Genomic DNA, 20,340 nt, shown 5'->3' with positions numbered 1-20,340 from the left:
TATTTGGAGTTAAGAGCCCAGTGCTCAATGGCTTCCTGGGGCAAGACAGCTGTTGAGCCTCCAGCACGATGAAATGCCGGGGTATCTGTCCTCAGTACTGTAGCCTTGGACCAGCCTGAGCAGCATCTGGAGATTTCCTCAGCAGCAGGGACAGGCAGGCCATCTGATGTCTTCCTCAGGGCCCCAAGCAAGTTAGGGGCAGGCATCTCTCAGCCTCCTCTGTTTAGGCGTGGCAGCTGCCTTGGGGGGGGTGGGGGCAATGCTTGGCTAACAACAGGGGTCTGTTTCTGACAGGATGCCCTAGAAGGCCACCTCTAAATAGGCAGGCCTGGAGTGTCTGGGAAGTGAACACCCAACCGAGCTATATCCTGGCCTGGAATTCCAAGAATCCCAGGATTCCTTTTTCCCCCCATTACTCAGTTGCAATGAGTCAGTTTGCTGCCTGTCTTCAGAGACTGTGAGCCTCACTGGGCTTGTTCAGAGTGGCGTTAATGAGGGGAGGAAAACAACTGACAAGCAGGAAACTCCAACCTGGGTGCCAGGAAGAGCACGCAGGAGGGCTGTTTCAGGCTGCCTCCTGCAGACAGCCCTGTGCTGAAGACGGTGGCTGGTGGCAGCAGCTGAAACATTCAAATCTGTCTAATGAATGCATAGTAGTGGAGGCTCCTAACGCCAATTACACTGGCTTTGATGTGGAGAAGAGAGGAACCTTCAGACCTTAGACAAGCTCCTTAGTCGGGCTCCTTCGTGCTCTCTTGGTATGATCACCAATAAGACTTGTGGCTCAGACAGCCCAGGGCAGCTGGTCACCCACTCTCGTGCGTGCTCCTTGAAAGAGTAGCCCTTCCTGCTGGGGGTGTACAGAGGAGCAGACAAACAAATGTTTCTGAAATGCACAAACTAGGGGTGCCTGGGGGAGCAGAGCCCCCAGGATGGGGATTGCTTGCTCATCCACAGGGTTCTCAAGAAGAGACAGCTGAGGGCCAAACGCTTCCTGGGTCTCCACTGACTCCTCTGCCAACCTTGTTCTCTCTTCGCAGAGCTGCGGATCTTGCTGTTGTGTGGCAGTGACCTGCTGGAGTCCTTCTGCATCCCAGGGCTCTGGAACGAGGCGGATGTGAGTAGAAGGTTGAGATGCTCAGCCTGGTGTGGGGAGGGTGTTGTTTGATCGTAGGCCCTTGTGCCGTCTTCCCTCCTCCTTGAACAGCCCTCCTCCTGGCCTTTCTTACCTCCTGGGAGCGCCCAGAAGGGCATATGGAAGACACCACCTCCCCCCACGTTGTATCTCTTACTCACTCTTTCTCTTTCTGAGGCGCTGCTGTGAAGCCTTGGGGATACAAGCAACTTGACTCCCCAGATACCTTGCTCCAAGCAGTGGTTGGTGTAGAAAAACAAAACACAACCCCCCTCTGCCCTTCAGAGAGTTGTTTTATTTTCCTTCTATTTCTGCTGAAGAGCTAATTAAGACCACCTTGGAATTCCTTCAACAAAAGAAAAGGGGTCAAGAGGAGAGAAGTTGATGGTAAAAAAAGGTTTAAAAGTCAGTAGGGACTTCCTGGCTATTGATTTGAGACAGAGTGAACCAAATCTTTACATTTGTAGCACTTAGTCATGAAACCAACATCTGTTGCCAGGTCTGACTGTGATGTTCTTAAACCAGCTACTTTGTGGAGTTTCTGCTGACACACATTAAAAGCCTTTAATTCCATTAACTCTTCTCACTAATTCATTCATCTGACAACCTGAGCTAATGTTACTCCCAACCACATAGCCCTATGCAGTTGGATCCCCAGAGCATCCATCTCTGATCTGTTGTTGTTGATGATTGCTGTGGAGTCGAGCACAACTCATAGGACCCTAAGAACAAAAGGCCTGAAGCCTTTCTATAACTATCAACGTTTATCAAAGTTCATAGAGTTTCCAGAGGCATGTTGTTTAGACAGTGGATCCCACTCCTGCTTCCAAATCCCCGATCTAGCACTGTTTTTAATTAACTTGCTGTGTGGCCTCATGCAAATCACTCAACTCTTCTGGGCCTAGCTGTTTGTTGGCTTGTTTGAGTTTGAGATGCTAGAGATATCTACAACACTGTCTATGCCCTCAAGTAAGTGCAGTCTGGAGAGTTGGCAAGACACGGCCTCATGAAACCCTTTGTGTATATATGGTAGATGAGTCCAGAGAGACTAAGATCACCCACTCCTGATGCCACATTATATGGTGGGTGAAAAAAGCCCACTCCACACACTGGCTTCATCCTCTAGAAATGTGCGCTTCTCTTCCTTTTTCAGTTCAGACCCCAGCAGCCTATGCAGCCCTTCTTTTTCACACTCCTAGCCCCTGGGGTTAGGTGAGTGGCCCCTGGGGTTTGGTAAGTGGATGTCAGCTACAAATGCCACTTCAGAGCCCACCTCCTGCTGGCCCACTGATTCTGACTCATGCGGACCCTCCTTTGGAATTCCGAGGCTATAACTCTTTAGAGGAGCAGACCCCTTGTCTTTCTCCCACCACACATCTGGTGGATTCACACCACCAACCTTTCAGTTAGCAGCCTGATACTTTATGCTCCATGCTCCCAGGGCACCTTCGCTTTAGAAAAGCCAGCCCCCATTCTTCTACCCTTTTAAGGTGCCAAGGAGCTCTGATGACATAGGCCGTAGTATGTTGTGCTGCTCACTGCAAGGTCAGAAGTTCAAATCCACCCACTCTACTGGAGAGTCACTCTCCTCTCATCACAATTTACAGCCTCAGAAGCCTGACGGTGGGGGCTGGGGGGTGGGGGGTTGCTATGAGTTAGAATCAACCTGACAGGAGTGAGTGAGTGAGTGAGTGAGTGAGTGAGTGAGTGAGTGAGCTTAAAGCACAGCTGCAAGCCTGGGAGTCCGCTTGATTCCTTCCACTTCAGACTAGACCACTCTCACTGCTCCTTAGGGTGTGAGAACTCTTGTGAATGACTCACAGAAATAGCGTGAGTCTCACAGAGACTGTGCTCAGGTGGCCGAGTGGGAAGGAATTGTGCTGTCAGCACAAAGGCACACATTTCAAATCCAGTAGCTGCTCTGCAGGAGAAACACGAGCAGTCTCCTCCCTTGTGATTAACTGTCTCTGAAAACCCACTGAAGGGTCAGCTATGAGTTGGTCCCTGCATGGTGATACATGAAACAAAACCATACTTAAGGAGCTCGCATGGTGTAGTCCATAGTATGTTGCATTGCTAAGCAAGGGCCCTGTGTTTCCAGCATCTGAGTCCACCATTGGTTCCATGGGAGAAAGATGGACAGTCTCTTCCCATTAAGATTTACAGCCTTGGAGATCCCTGGAGGGTTTACTCTGAGTCTGGACCAATTCTATGGCATTGAGGTTTTTTGGGGGGTGAGAGGGAAATACTGTACTGAAGGAGTCCTCGTGGTACAACAGTTAAGTGTTTGGCTTCTAACTGAAAGGTCACCCTGGATGACAGTCTACTCCTATAAAGATTTAAATCCTGGAAAATCGTGTTTCTTCTGTCCTTTGTATGACTGCTGTAAGTCAGAATTGACCTGACAGCAAGAGGTATGGGTTGGTCATAGACCATACTTGGGAGTCATGGTGGCTGCAGTGCCCAGCTTTGAACCAAAAGGTTAGTGGTTCAAACCCACCAGGTACTCCAATATAAGGTCTGTGTCTATAAAGATTTATAGCCTTGAAAATCCTGTAGGACTGCCATGAGTTGGTGTCATCTTGACAGCAGTGTGTATACCATCCTTCCTACAGCTTGACTGTAACAGTGACAAACCAAAAAGGATTAAAAAAATGAGGGCTTGGGGAGGGTCCTGGCACAGAGCTTCCGTGTCTCCAAGAGAGACAACTGCTTTCTCCTAAGCATGATGATTAACCTAGAGCCTTAGGTGTTAAGGTCCTTACAAAACTCACCGCATGGCCCTGATTGATTACATAATGTCGTGTAAAGCTCAGTCACCATACACCAGGTCCCAAGATGGCCCATCTTGGACCGTTCAGCTTAAACTTATTAACTTCAGGTGTTGGAATGGCTCAAAAGAAAAAAGGCCAAAGTGTTTTATGCAAAGAGTTTTCCACACCTCACAATGTGTCTCTAGAGCGAGAGAGAGACTGAGTGTCTATGAATAAGACTGTGACCCCAGACTCTAGTTGTGCTCTGCACAGCCTGGGACACACTTCATTCTGTGCTTGAGCTTCCTCCTCCTTTCAAATGAGAATAATAATATTAGTACCCAGCTCCCAGCATTTAAAGACCATTGAATGAAATTGTCCATGTAAAGGGCCATAATACAGTGTCTAGGGAGCACCAGTGGCCTAGCGGCAAGATGCTGTGCCATAATCCCAAAGGCATGCAGTTCAAATCCACCAGTTGTTCCATGGGAGATGAATGGGCCATCTCCTCCCATGTGATTAACTGCCTCTGAAAACCTACTTGAGGGTCAGTTATGGGCCAGCTCCTACTTGTTGGTACACAACAGCAACAACAATAACAACAATAGTACAATGTCTGACTGTAAACAAGCAACAAATGTCAGTAAGTGAATTTACCTAGATCAACACATAGATCTACACATAGATACTCAAGGTGAAGGCTATTAATGCTAACATGCCATGAAATAGCCCACAGGGAAAAGAGTCTTCTGGAGAAGTAAATCAGACCTTGTATTTTCATCTCCATTCAGGACAGTTTTCCACAGGTGAAATCCTAAACCTCCTTTCAGTTCTGGATTAAGTGGCTTAATTAGCTTTTGCTTTTCTCTCTGTTTCATAAGGTGTTGTCAATGTGAACAGTAGTGAAAACTCCTGTACAACATTGTAGAAAGCGATTTCAAGAATCCAGGGCAATCTGGGCAACTGCCTAAGCCGCATCCTCTGTGGACTCTGGACAGCTAGGGTGGGATTTGGAGGCATGAGGTGGGCAGCTGGAGCTGCAGCCTCAAGTGCCCGAGGAGCAGGGGATCCTGGGAGACAGTTCACTACCTGTGTGAGGGGTGTGCTCTTGAGAGCTGCCCCAGGTTTTCTGGAGCCAGAAGTGTGCAATACAGAACCCTCCCAACAAGTCCAGTTCTGCTTTTCTCTTAGGTCGATTGCTAACTGATTCTTCCATCTTCCCTCCAAAATGGCAGCTTTTGAGATCAATGTTTGAGGACTAGAGAAAAACACCAAGATCTCTCTTCTTCTGACTAAATAATGACATCTCAAGGAGGTAATACCTTGGCTTAAACGGAAAAGTTGGAAACCATAGACATTGACCTACCAGAATGGCACATAGAGGGAGACTGTGGCCCACTCAGCCGAGTTCTCACTTGAGCATTCCCGGGCCTGGCTCCCTTCCACTTTGACCTTCCTGAGGAAATCCTAGAATTTCAGCCTTTTGTGTGTCATCATGAGAAAGGCGAAGGGACTCTTACTCAACACCAAACTTATCTACCTTGACTCATAGTGACTCATAGGACAGACCAGAGCTGTCCCGTAGGGATTTCAGAGCTGTCAGCCTTCTTGTATGTGTAGTGTGGTTTAGGTAAAAGTTTACAAATCATATTTCCTTTCCAGTCAACATTTTGTACTTATTTTGTTTCATAACGTTGTTGGCAATCCTCTCAATGAAACACCACCTTTCCACTTCTTCCATCTTCTCTCCATAACCACTCATTCTTGTTTCCTGCAGTCTGAGACTTATTTTGGAGCGAATTCTTCCCTTTTGGTCCTAAGATGATGTTTTTCACAAGTGTTATTGTTCACATCATAGGCTTGTCTCTTGTTTGACTGTAAGGTGATCAGTCCCCGGGGGGATCGAGTTCTGTTCCAGGTTTGAGACGTGTGTACCAGCTATAGCCTCAAGGGGTCCATCAGTTTATTTCAGACCAGTACATCTGGTCTGTTTTTTTTCATGATTTTGAGTTTTGTTCCACATTTTTATCTCATTCTGTCTCAATCCTTCTGTGGTCATGATCAGAGAAGCTGTCAGTAGTGGTCAGACACCATCTAATTCTTCTGGAAGGCTGTAAATCTTTACCAAGGCAGACTGCCACATCTTTCTCCCACAGAGCAGATGGTGGGTTTGAACCATTGACTTTTTGGTTAGCATCTGAGTGCTTGACCACTGCACTACCAGGGCACCTTCAGATGCTCTTAGAGTGTTACTATCCCCAAGTATAAGTTAGGAGCAGTAACCCAAGCCAGGGATGGAAGAGAAAATGAGCCAGCAATAAGATAGGGGTAATGGACTTATCCTAGCTTGCCTGGGACTTTTGAGAAGTTTTAAATGGAAAGTCCCACCTCCTGAGGACTTTCTCAGTCCTAGATAAACAAGGCTGGTTGGCTGCCCTAGAGCTCCAGGGCTCTATGCCCGGCTTCCTCCAAAATTACAGAGCACAAGAGTTCCAAGCTACCTGGGACCCTGAGGTCTATACCATCCAAGGTGACTGAATTCCAACCCACCAAAAGGCAGCTGGGGGACTCGGGTGAAGGAGGCCCTCATTTTAGATGGTTTTCTAAAATCTAGAGCAGTCCTGCTTCCCCACCTCTACTCAGTTGAGCAATTGCTCAGCCCCTTGATTCAGACAAACCCGTGACAAATCTGAGGAGTGCCTTAGAATCAGTGCTTCTGAGGTAACAAGCAAAACAAATCAAGGAGCTGTTTTCTTATGTTACGTGGGACTCTCAGCCCACCACAGAAGTCTGCCAGAAAGATCACATTTAATTTCCTTAAAGCCAATTGAAATGCAAAGTCAAATCCCTGTTGTACAGAGCTGGTGGGATGTTTAGTCTCAGGCATTACTGATTGCCTGGACCTACAGAGGCTCCTGTGGGCTCTGGAAATGAGGACAGGCCGCAGTGTCTGTCAGTCACTGCATATATCCTCTGTGTTGTGGTCTCATGAAGGTGGTGTTCTGCCTACGTCCACGTCCACCTGGGCCTGGCCCCCACCCACCTGTGACCACGGCCTCATTCTCTTGGAGGCCCCTCAGGGCCTGTGCCTAAGAGAGAAAGGGATGGGCTTCATGGACTTCTAGTCTCTTTAGAACAAGGGTGTGTGAGACAAAGAGAGGGAGGGAAAATAAAGAGGAAGAGTGTGAGAAAAAAGGGGAGAAACTCCCTTTCCTTCTTTCCTCTTATTTCTCCAGACATCAAGTGATATTTAGTCTTTGAGTTTAAAGTCATTGATGACTTCAAACACCTTCCACCCTCTCCCTGTGTTTACAATATTCCCCAAAGGCCTAGGGGGTCTTCTTTTAAATCAGTCTGAGAGAGGACAGAGCAGATCAAGGGAGCTCAAACTAGATAAGCACTCAGCGATTTATCCCACTGCTCTTATTCAGAGAAAGGTGGATTGAAGGGGCCTGGAAATGGAAGGCCTTTCAAGACTGAGCATACATGTGGCGAGCCCTGTTTATTCTTCTGCCACCTAGGATTTGTCTGAAAGAGGCCCACTTTAGGCATTTCCATTCCTAACCATGAGATTGTTATGTTGTGTACCATTGAGTCAGAACTGAATGATGGCTAACCCTCCAGAGGTTTTCAGAGGCTGTTAATCTCATGGGAGGCAATTGCCTACCTTTCTTCTACAAAGCAACTGGTGGATTCTAATTACATGCCTTCAGGATTGCAAGGCAGCTTCTTACCACTAGACCACCAGAGATTACCAAGGATGAAATGTGAAAGCCTTCAAAGGCCTCCCTGTCCTCCCCACCCCTGGCCCAGGTTTTATTCATTCACCCACCTCTTAAGCAGAACCTGCTTCTATTTGATTGAGCACCTCTTCCCTCACCAGGCTTAGTTTTAAGCTCAGGAGAAACAGAGAAAACAAAATAAACAAAGTCCCTGACCTTGTACACTTTACATTCTAGTCAGGGAGACAAAATAACACTTTGAGAGTTTCTCACAGATTATCTCCTTGAACTTTATGTCCCTGGTGTCTTAAGTGAATAAGGTGCCTAGTAGTGCTGTGAATTCTCAATACGCAGCTAAACAAAAGACCAGTGGTTCAAATCCGCCAGTTGTTCCAAGGTGAGGCACCAGAATGGGGACTCTCACAGAGTCAACTCTCTCCCTTAGGGTCTCTGAATCAGAATCAGCTTGATGGTAGTGGGTGACCTTACATGATTCTTGCTGACCACAGACCTCGGCTCAGAGATCCGTGAGCCTAAAGCTCTGAAGCTGCTGGCACTGGGGATAGAAAGATGGTAAGGAGAGCAAATTTCTTCTTGGAAAAATCCCAGATCCTAGTTCCTTATTCTAGTATCCCGTGCCTCCTCCAAAATTCTCAGAAACCAAGCAGGAAACAAGCCACTGGCCCAAATTGGTCTGAGGAGTCGTAGGGGCCTCTCTACCCTTTTGTAAGAAGAGAGCAAAAAGGCTGGGAGCAAACTGAGATGTCTGTTCTCCAGCAGGGTGCTCACGGCCCCTTGGACACAGCCACAAACTCACAACTGCCTCAGTTTTGCTTTTTATTTTGCCTTGGAGTTGTTCCACGGAGAAATTGAGTTACACAACTAGAAGGCAGCTCCTGACACTCACTGCAAACACATTCCTTGTGACGGTTGCCACTGGGCACAAAGACCCATCAGCTCACACATTCTAACCTTCTTGACCAATGGCATGCCCCTTCCCCTTACACTCCTCAGGGGAAATTCCACACATATCCACTTAGTTTCTCTCAAATGGAGCACAGAAGGACTGCTTGTGTGGGATGCCAGTCACCATTCTCGTTCTTGACTCCTGAGGAAACCAAGATCTAAGATGCCTGGGAGATGAGAACACAGCCTCATTTCCATTTCATCAGTCCCCCACCCCCATTTCCAGATTCTTTGTTCAAAACTAATTCTCCTCTAACAGACTCCACGTCATGCTGACACCAGCACTGTGGCATGAACTCAGAGCTATGGAGATGTAAAGCCAAAGACTAGTCAGCTATGGACAGATCTGTGAAGCGGGAAGCCCTTTTACACTCCCTCCCCTGCCCAGAACAAAACCAGAGTCTAGGGATCTTATGCTGCCAGCAGCTTCATCCATCAAAGTGCAGGAGCAGACAATCTGACAAATTAATTCTGATTTAACTCTCTTCTCGTTCAATCAACCTTTCAGCAAATATGTATAGAAAGTCCAGTATCAACATAGTATGTCTTTGTCCTACAGGCATTTGCAGCCTAAAAGTGCCTTAGTTTGTTTTTGTTTGTTTGTTTTTTAAAAGTGCTTTAGTTTTAATTATATGATTCCTCCATATCACAGGCAATCTAAAATTTTCTAAGAATAACTAAACCCAACAAGTACTCCGTATCTGTATATATTGATTGCTAGTAATTCATTGTGTTTAAAAATGTTAATTGATCACCTACCATTCACCAGGCACAGGAGAAAGAGTGACCAAAACAAAGTCCCTGACTTTGTACACTTTTCATTCTAGTGAGGGTGACAAATGCACACTATCTCCTTTAACCCTGTAATAATTCTATGAATTAAAATCTCTATTGCCTTAGTGGTAATGAGTTGTGCTGCCAACCCAAAGGCATGCAGTTCAAATTCACCCGCTGCTCTGAGAGAAAGATAGGCAATCTCTTCCCATGAGATTTACGGCCTCTGAAAACCTCCTGGAGGGTTGGTTGACTATGGGTCAATTCTGACTCAGTGGTACCCAACAGTAACAACCTTCCAATGTTGCAGATATTGTAACTGTAGCTTAAAGAAATTGTGACTTGACCAAGACCTTTTAGCTACTGAATCACAGAGCAGGACTTCACACAAGTCTTTGAAATTCCACTCCAGATCAGATGACATGTGAGAATAATGACAAAATTCATGCCAAGTCACAAGGCACTTGAGTTGGGTTTTGAAGAGTGGGCAGTATTGGATTGAATGAGTAGAAAGAAAAATAAGTTCTAGGTAAATTGTTGTTATGTGATGACCAGTTGGAACTGATTCTTAGCTGACCCTCCAGTGGGTTCTTAGAGGCAGTAAATCACACAGGAGGAGACTGCCCATCTTTCTCCTGCAGAGCATCTGGTGGGCTCAAACCACCTGACTTTGAGTTGATAACACAATTTCTTACTATTAGATCACCAGCGCTTCCCCCTTACTTTTGTTATTTAGTTGCTTCAATTAATAAGTTGATTCTGAATCACTGTCACTTCACAAAAAACAGAATGAAACGTTGCCTGTCCTGTGCCACCGTCATGGCGATTGATTGGAATGTGCATATTCAAGGCTGTGGCTTTTGTGTGTTTAGAGTGTCTTCCAACCACACACTATCACACAATAGTGGGTTGTGATTCACAGCAATTTCACCAGCTAATTTTTGTAGCTCTCCGGGCCTCTCTTCCTAGACTGTCTTACTCTGGATGTCACTCAGTCATGTTCACCCCGAGTGATTACTGTTATTTTAAATATTAGTTGCATAGCTTCTGTTGTTGTTAGGTGCCTTCAAGGAGACTACATCTCCTAGTAACTCTCTGCACAACAGATCTGAACCTTGCTTTCTTCTGTGCCATTCTCACAATCTCTGATATACTCAACCCCCTTGATACAGTCACTGTGTCAGTCCATCTTGTTGAGGTTCTTCCTCTCTTTCTCTGACCATCTACCTTTTCAAGAATAATGTCTTTTCCCAGGGATTTGCCCCTCCAAGCAGTATGCCCAAGGTATTGGAGATGAATTTTCACCCTCCTTGCCTCTAAGGAGCATTCTAGCTATACTTCATTCAAGACAGACTTGTCTGTCTTTTTGGCAGTCCGTGAGATATTCAATACTCTTCTCCAGCACCACAACTCAGAGGCATTTGCTCTCCTTCTGTCATCCGTATTCATTGTCCAACTTTCACATGCAAAGGAAGTCATTGAAAAGACTATGGCTTGCATCAGGCACTCCTTAGTCTGTAAACTGACATCACTGCTCTTCAGCACTTTAGTGAGGTCTTTGGTAGAAACACAAACTGACAGACAAGTTATAATCTAAGTATGGAGGGAGTAGTAATCCACTGGCAGGAACAGGCCCTTTTGGGGGAAGTGGTTCCACTTAGTTGAAATAGATTTATCTTGGACTTTATCTGGGATAATATTGACTTTTGAGCAAATAGGCAAAAATCATTAAGCTTAATAATTAAATGTATTAGCTACTCTCAAAGGATATTTGCATTTTCAAATTAGCAAGAGTAAATATTTAACCCAAAGGAATGAATCACTGAAGATGGAACATTAACACCAAAAATAGGGTTTGAGAGAGTTCTCTTGTTTTTCATTCCTCAAATCACAGCATGCTACAGGCTAGCTCTAATTGGCTGTATGTATCCAACATTTTTTAACCAACCAGCCATCATGGACCTCCTCTATCCACCAACTATGGGAAAACAACCAAAGAAAATAAACAGAGGAAGAGCCTGGGGCACCAGGCACTCCAGAAGAAATCCCAGGGCCCCCTGGACAAATGAAGCAAAGACAAACATTTGGTTATTCAGGCTCAGATGGTTTTTATCACACAGTCCAGCTCCAGCCAGGAAGGCTGATGGACGGCTCAGCCCCCAGGATTAGGCCTCTGCACTGATAAGACTGATGCCAAATTTACAGGCTCAGTGAAGGAGGCTCAGTGCCTGCTGCCGAGGATTCTGGTTCTCATGTGAAAGGCCTGTTGTGTTTACTTTTCAGGCTTTTGATGGGGATGGAATCCCCTGCCTTCCCACACCCCCAAGTCACCACTGGGAGTAGGAGTGAAGATGACTTCCTCTGGGAAGCCCCTCCAAAAAAGCCCTTCTCTTATTTGCACTAAAAGCTGTCCAGGAAATGCATTCCCATCCTCCCAACTCTGTCCACACTGGTCTCTGCCCATCTTCCCTTCAGAGAGACACTGAGGGCAAAGCAAGGGCTGAGGACTCCTCATTGTTACAAGTAGGGTGTGTTTCAGGAGCACTGCACATAATACCGTGCTCTCTCTCCTTCAAACTTTTTTATCCCAGCCAGAAGTATTCAAATGGTATACTGTAGAGGGAGACTTAGAGTAATGGAACGAGGGCTTTGCCTGAGATAAAGCTATTGTTGCTGATATGTGCCATTGCATGGAAACCAACTAATAGCTCATGCCCGCAGCAGGTTTTCAGAACCATTAAATCACACAAGAAGAGAATGTCCATCCTTCTCTCACAGAGTAGCTGGTGGATTTGAACTCTGTGTCTTTGGGATTGCAGCACAGATTCAGAAATAAACCTAAAGGTTTAAAACAATAGGATAGATTACATTTCTAAACCAAGAAATTTTCAAATTAGAGAAATGTGAGTTTTTAAAATAGATTTGGACTGACGGCAACCCTAGCACTGTATTGTTTATTCTAACTTCTAAAACTCAGAGCACTCAAACTCTTTGCTGTTGAGTTGTAACTGACTCATAGCTGACCTTCCAATGGGATTCTGAGGCTACCAAGAGCGTGGGAGGTGATTTCTTATATTTCCACTGAGGAGCCACTGGTGGATTCGAACCACAAGAGAGGCACCACCTTTGTGTTAGTAGCACAACTCTCGGCAGATGACACCACCAGAGCACCAACTTACAGTGACCCGTTGTTGTTGTTGTTAAGTGTTGTCAAGTACAACTCATAGTGACCCTATGAACAACAGATCTGAACCCTGTCCTATCCTGTGCCACCCTTAATCATCCTAAACACATTTGAGCCATTGCCACTGACACTGTATCTAGCCATCCCACTGAGGGTCTTCTTTCCTTTCACTGACCTTCCACCATGGAAAGGAATTGCCTCTCCTAATAACATGTCAAAGTGTGAGACTAAGCTTTGCCATCTATGACACCAAGGAACACTTTGGTTGTACTTTCTCCAAGACATATCTGTTCTTTTGGCAATCCATGAGACATTCAGCACTCTTCTCCAATACCACAACTCAAAGGCATCAATTCTTCTCCTGTCATCCTTATTCATTGTCCCAACGCTCAGATGCATAGCAAATGATTGGAAAGATTGTTGCTTGTCTAAGGCACAACTTAGTCTTTAAACTGATGTCATTATTCTTCAAGACTTTGCAGAGGTCCCTGAGAGCAGACTTTCCCAATGCATATATGTCTCCAGACCACTGGTACCAAGGGTGTTGATTGTGGATACAAGCAAGATTAAATCACTGACAATTTTTAATCTTTTCTCCATTTATCATCATGTTTCCCATTAGTCCAGTGGTGAGGGCTTTGTTTTCTTGATGTTGAGATGTAATCCATATTAAATAAAGACTGCAGTCTTTGATCCACTGCAGCAAGAACCTCAAGTCATCTGCAGAATACCAGCTCCTCAGATGATTTGCTTAGCATATAGATTGAATAAGTATGGACAAAGTATATAGCCCTGACAAACAACTTTCTCAATTTTAAATCACACTGTGTTCCCTTGCTCTGTTCAGACAACACCTTCTTGGTCTAGGTATAGGTTTCATATAAGTGTGATTTAATGGTTTGATCGTAAGTGTTTTGGACACATTCTTCTCAATGTTAGCTGTAGTTTGTTATGATCCACACTCAAATTCCTTTGCATAGTCAATAAAAGACAAATGGACATTATTCTGCTTTTAGCCAAGATCCATCTGACATTAGCAATGGTGCCATGACCTCTTCTAAGCCCAGCCTGAATTTCTGGCAGCTCTCTCTCAATGTACTGTTCTAGCCATTTTTGGATGATCTTCAGCAATTTGCTTGTATGCAATATTAATGATAGTGTTCCATAATTTCCAAATTCTTTTGGATCATGTTTCCTGTGAATGGGAACAAACACAAATCTCTTCTAGTCAGTTGGCCTGGTAGCCATTTGCCAAATTTCCTGGCATAGACTGGTGATTACATTGAGCACAATAGTGACCCTCTACTACAGAGTAAAACTGTCCCATGGGTTTGTTTATTTTAAATTCTTTTATATTTATTTGCATACAAAATTTGCATACATTTTATTTCATTCATATACATGTGTTTCACATATTCCTTAATTCATATTGTTTCATACTATCATCCCCATACACTGTTTTATAAAATTAATCACTATTGATCAATGCCTGCTATTACCCCAACTTTTTCAGTTCTCACTGAATCTTTCTCTAATTCTTTTACCTCCACTCTCCCCCCTACTAAACTCTGTGATCTCATTATTTCCTCCCCCTTCTACCCCCTCTCCCCTTTTGGACCCTTCCCCTTTTGGACCCTTGTACCTAGTAATCTTTCTATTTTTACACTATTGGTCTTATGCAGTATTTGTCCTTATAAGACTTAGTTCATTCAGTATGCTTTTTAGCCTCTCTCATGTTATATAGTATTTTTCTAAATCATTGTTCCTAAGTGTTGTATTTCATCGTATGAATGTACTACAATTTCTCAATCCTTTCATTTGTTGGTGTACATTTGGGCTGTTTCCATTTTCTTGCTATTGTGAATAACATTGCTATGAACATCAGTATACAAATCTCCATTTGTGTCTCAGTGGTCTTTTCCTTGGAGTATATTCCTAACAGTGGAATAGATGGGTCATATGGAGTTTCTGTATTCAGCTTTTTGAGAAAATGCCAAACTGCTTTCCAGAGTGGTTGTACCATTTTACAATCACAGCAACAGCGTATGAGAGTTCCAAACTTGCCACATCCTCTTCAACATTTACTGCTTGCTGTTCTGTTAAACTTTGTCATGGCTCCTGGACTGAAATGGTTTTAAAAGCCATTTAACTCATAGTGGCTCCAACCTGAAAATCCTTAGTAAAAGACCAAAGACTAGTATACTCCAGAGTGAAACCTGAATATGCCCCATAAGGTTTTAGGATACATATCTTTACTGTCACATCTTTCTCCCACAGAGCTGCAGGTGGGTTTGAACCACCAACCTTTCAGTTTGAACCTCATTGCTTAACTATTGCACCAACAGGCCACACTAGTTAAACTAGACTAAAAACCAAAACAGACTCCTTGTCAATGAGGTAATTGCAATTCAGGGCAACCCTCCAATAGAGGTCTGAGGTTTGTCTTTATAGGAGGAGACAGCCCATCTTTCTCCAACAGAATAGCTGGTGGATTCTAACCCCTAACCTTTGGGTTAGCAGCCTAACCATGTAGCATCTACACCATCAGGTAGAATAGGTTCAGATTCACTTACTAGTTGTGCAACTTGAGCAAGTAATTAAAATTTCACAGCGTCTCAGTTCCTTCATTTGTGAAATGAGAACAGAAGTACATGTCTCATAAAGAGAGCTGATAGGAAGAGTAAATATGCTAATATAATAACCAACTCTCCCCATACTGTGCTTGACAGAGTGTCTCCCTTAATTAACATTTCTTCCCTCCTTGTTAACTGTCCCATCTTTATCCTGGACTGTCTTTGCTGGGGATAGAAACACATGTGCAGTGATTCTGCCATGCCCTGCACCCAGAGGAGAGAACATTCTTGGAATTCGGTGCTTGAATTTCAGAATGAGCCCATAGAGGATCTTACCAGGTAGATTTCTGGGTTAAAGCAAAAACTTTTTTCTGAAACTGAGGAGGACCTGAAGCATTTGCTGCAGAAGGTCAAGGGCTGCAGACTTCAATATGAATTGAAGCTCAACATCAAGAAAACAAAGATTCTCACCACTGGGCCAATTGGCAGCATCACAAGAGATGGAAAAGAGATTAAGATTGTTAACAGCTTTAGTTTGCTTGGTTCTACAATCAACATTCTTGTACCAGCAGCCAGAAAATCAAAGGATGAATTTCATTGGGAAAGTATGCTGTCGGGGACAGCTCCACAGTAATGAATAGCAATGATGTCAGTATGGAGATTAAGGTGCTCTTGATCCAGGCCATAATATTCACAATTGCTTTCTATGCATCAGAAAGCTGGACAATGACTAGGGATGATAGAAGGAGAATTGATGCTTTTGAGCTGTGGTGCTGGAGAAGAATATTGAATATATTATGGACTGCCAAGAGAACAAACAGATTTGTCTCGGAGAGGGTGAAATCAGATTGCTCCTTGGAGGCAAGGATTCTGAGACTCCATCTGACATAGTTTGGACATATTGCCAGGAGGGACCAATCCTTGGAAAGAGACATTATTTTTGGGAGGGTGGAGGGACAGAGCAGGAAGGGAAGGCCCTCGATGAGATGGATTTGACTCAGTGTCTGGAGTAATGAGGGAAGGTGTGTCGGAGACAGTAAGATTGGTTCAGAATAGAGCAGGGTTCAGCTGTTGTACATAGGGTTGCTATGAATTGCAAGTGACTTGATGGCACATAACAACAATAACAACAAACTAGATCCTGCTCTTTATTAAAACCCTCTGCTAAATACTCTGCTGTTAAGTGCCATCTCACGGATTTCAACTCTGATGTCTTTTTATTAGAAATAAAAATAGCTTTAGAATGAAACTCCTTCTTTCTCATGTTCAGGTCCTTTTTAACTCCCTTTCTCACCAAACTCTAACCTCACCTAGCTTCTTTAGTGTTGGTGTTGGTGTTGGTGTTGTGTACCATTGAGTCAGAACCAACCCATAGCGGACCCTCTGGTGGTTTTCAGAGGCAGTTAATTGCACAAGAAGAGATTTCCCATCCTTCTCCTGCGTGGATTTGAACCACATGCCTTTGGGATTGCAGCACAGCTTCTTGCCACTAGGCTACCAGAGCTCCTAATGGCTTCTTTACTAGAAAAATGTTTTCCCCACCTCAGGGACTTCACACTAGCTGTGACCTTGCTGAGACTGTTCTTCCTCCAGCAACTGTTGTGAAGTTTCTCCTTGCTATTTAGATTTCAGCTCAAAGAGTCATTTTGTTTTCTATCCAGGGTAGTACTTAGCCCCATCAGATATTCTCTTATTTATCTGTTTATAAATGCTTCTCACTTATAAATGAGGTAAGTTTTGTGAATATAGGATATGTAATAAACTCACTCATAATAGACTTCTGACTTTCAATCTTTAAAAACTAAATGTTTCTGAAAACAATTAATATACGTTATATGCAATGGGCCACTGGGGACCACCTAGTGGCAAGAAGCTGTGCTGCAAACCCGAAAGCACACAGTGGGATTCTACTAGCTTCTCCATGGAAGAAGGATGGGCAATTTCCCATGCGATTAACTGCCTGTGAAAACCCTCTAGAGGGTCAGCTCTGGGTCAGTTCCAACTCCATGCTACACAACACCAAAGTAGAAACTGAAGTGTATGTTTTAATATATTCCAAACATACGTAGAATATGTAGAGAGTGTAACAGATGTGTATGCAGTTTTAGTGAGTTTGGGCACCAAAGAATATGTTGAGTGGGGCAACTGCCCAGTTGAAATCCTTATTTGTTTTCTTGCCAGCATTAGAACCATGTGGGTTTAGCACATACGTGAAAAAATTTGTTGAGTAAACGAAGGAAAAGATATTTCAAAATAGACTCCAAACTCGCTCCTTTGTTTCAAATCAGGACTGACTTATGGCTGACCCTTCAGTGGGTTTTCAGGAGGCTGTGAGTAACACAGGAGGAGACTGTCCATCCTTCTCCCTTGGAGGTGCAGCCTTTGGGTTGGCAGCACCCCTCCCTACAGACGACACCACCAGGGCTCCCTGACTGCACTGGAGAAGTTCAGTCCATAACACAGTTAGTCTTCACTATGATTCATGGCCCCATTCACTCATAAGACTTTATTTAACCGCCACAAGACATTAGCCACCCTATAGTGCCTTCTGTTTCTCCTTCATAGAACCAGATGTTGTTGTTGTTGTTATGTGCCATCCAAGCATTTATTTAATGTCTCTTCACTTCCTAACAAGTGAAGGCAGGTCTTTCTGGCTTACTGCTGTGTTCCTGGTGCCTAGTAAAGTGTCTGGGTAAGACCCCAGGCACCATTTATGGTATCTCTGAAACCTAGCAGGGCAGGTATTAAAATTCAGCTTCTTAAGGGAGTGGCAAGGACTCTACTTTCCTTCCAAGAGGTTTGCCGCCTAGGCCAAGGCCGAGTTGCTTCCTTCCTCAACATGTCTCATATCCTTCCTTCAGATTCCCCACATTTGGGGAAGCAGCATCTACTCCCTCCAATTTCCTCTTCAGATCCCACCCCTGGACTCTCTGGGGGCCTTTAACTAAAAGATCAAAGGTTTGATCAAAGCCCTGCCTGTGAGCAGGAAGTTGAAGCAGGATGAATGTCACAGAGTTCCACCTCTGAGACATAACAGGGCCCAGACCTGGACTGGGAGGGCCATGGAGTGCTGCAGTGGAGAGACTGTTCCCCATTCCTGTTTCCTGGATCCAGCCGTGTGCAGTTCCACTGGCCACCACTAGGAAGGGGCTTTGCTAATCAAAACAGTTTTGCTGCATTGGCCACCCCTGGCCCCAAGGTAGGCTTACAGAAGACTCTCCGTGAAGACACAGGCAGTTTGTCCCCTAATGTGCTTGCGTGGTGCAAATGGTAAAGCACTGAACTACTATCTGAAATGTAAATACTGCATGTTTTCAAATGAAAAAGAGTGTGTCCCAAAGCTATATCCTTTTACCATACTTTCTGTTTGCTGAGCAAATCATCTGAGAAGTTGGACTACAGGAGGATACAGGAAGAAGAAGAACACAGCATCAGGATCGGAAGACGACTCATTAACAACCTTTGATATGTAAATGATACGACTTTGCTTGCTGAAAATGAAGAGGACCTGAAACACTAAAAAAGATCAAAGAATACAACCTTCAATATTAATCACTCCTCAACATAAAGAGTAAAAAAATCCTCACAAATGGATCAGTACACAGCATCATAAGTGTCAGGAGAAAAGACTAAAGTTGTCACGACTTCATTTTATTTGGATCAATGATCAACGCCCATGAAGATAGCAGTGAGGAAATCAAATGCTATATTGCATCCAGCAACAGCTGCAAAGACCCATTTCAAGTGTCAAAAAGAGCAGAAGACCTCACTCTGAGGATTAAGATGTGCCTGAACTTCAATCACTTCAGATGTATGCAAAACCCAGACAATAATAAAGAAGACTATAAACAACTTGATGCCTTGAAATTATGAGATTGGCAAAGAATATTGAGTATATGAAGTCCTGTAAGAAAAATGAACAAATTTGTCTTGGCAGAAGAACAGACAGCACACTCTTTAGAAGGGACTTGGTCTCACATACTTTGGTCTTCTTATCAGGAGATCGCAGTTCCAGAAAAACATCATGTTTGATAAAGTAGCTCACTCATTGTTGTCAAGTTGGAACCAACTGAAAGCTGACCCTCCTCTGGGTTTCCAAGACTATAAATCTTTATGGGTTCATATCCATACACCCAAACTTACCTCAAAGTGGATTCAAACTGCCAAAGACACACAGCCTTTGGACTAGTAAAGTGTCCTATGGACTATGTCACCTATAAAGATTCCAGCCTAGGAAACTAATGGGACTGTTCTACTCTGTCACATGGGGTTGCTGTGAGTCAAAAGTTGACCAACTGATGTCAAACAGGAACTTGAAGCAAAAAAAGGGGGGGGGAGGGGCTCTAAGAAACATGTGCGGTGTGTGGACAAGGATGCACGTTTTGGTAGGATGGTTAGAAAAGTCCTCACTAAAATGAAGGCTGTGAGCCAACGAGTTACATGATTTGACTTAGGTCTTAGCATTCTTTGTCTAATTGTTGAGAATAGACTGAAAAAAGGTAAGAGAAAAACAGACCAATGCAAGGGAGACATAAAGGAGGAGAATTCCATTTTTGTTCTTATGGTTTGTTGCCACAAGCTTGGTGGCTTAAAAACAAATTTATTCTCTTCTGCTTCTGGAGGTCAGAAGTCCAAAATGGGTTTCACTGGGCCAAAATCAAGGTACTGGACTCTCTCAGGAAGTTCTAAGGAAAAATCTGTTTCCTTATCTTTCGCTTTCTAAAGCTGCATTGTTCGATAATGTCAAATCTCCTTGGATCATTTTCTTTTAAATGGGCACAAATATGGATCTCTTCCAGTCAGGTGGCTGGGTAGCGGCCTTCCAAATTTTTCCATCTAGAAGAGTGAGCACTTCTACTGTCATCTGTTTGTTGAAACCTCTTAATCATTTCTTCCCTTGTGGCCCTTTCTTCCTCCTTCAAAACCAGCAGTATGACATCTTCGGATCACCCTCAACTTCGACTTCACATTGCTTCTCCCTTCAGTGCTAAGTCTTGCTTTGTCTTCTTATGATTGTATTTAAGAGCCACCTAAATAGTAAGAGATGATCTCAAGGACCTTCATTTACTCACAACCATAAAAAACTTTGTCATGTAAAGCAACACAGCTTCCAGGAATTTAGACCTGTGTACCATTGAGCAATTGAAGTATTTCAGATAACAGATGTTGCCCTGGATGTGCTCACCAAGTTGTGCCAAGAAATCTGGAGAACAACCACTTGGCCAACTGACTG

General features: G+C 44.1%; 1 protein-coding gene across 1 annotated transcript in view; it reads left to right on the top strand.

Annotated features, from left to right (window-relative positions):
- Positions 1 to 20,340, top strand: part of NMNAT2 (nicotinamide nucleotide adenylyltransferase 2) — a 260,996-nt gene that overhangs the window by 229,478 nt on the left and 11,178 nt on the right. Inside the window, exon 8 of the mRNA XM_006887752.1 lies at positions 1,041 to 1,117. Coding sequence (XP_006887814.1) covers positions 1,041 to 1,117 — 77 coding nt within the window. The remainder of the gene's footprint in view (positions 1 to 1,040; positions 1,118 to 20,340) is intronic.

The sequence above is a fragment of the Elephantulus edwardii genome, unplaced genomic scaffold (assembly GCF_000299155.1).
Source record: "Elephantulus edwardii isolate Elephantulus edwardi_28Jun2011 unplaced genomic scaffold, EleEdw1.0 scaffold00061, whole genome shotgun sequence".
Lineage (NCBI taxonomy): Eukaryota > Metazoa > Chordata > Mammalia > Macroscelidea > Macroscelididae > Elephantulus > Elephantulus edwardii.
The sequence above is the reverse complement of the archived record's forward strand: the minus strand, read 5'-3'. Positions and strand labels throughout refer to the sequence as shown.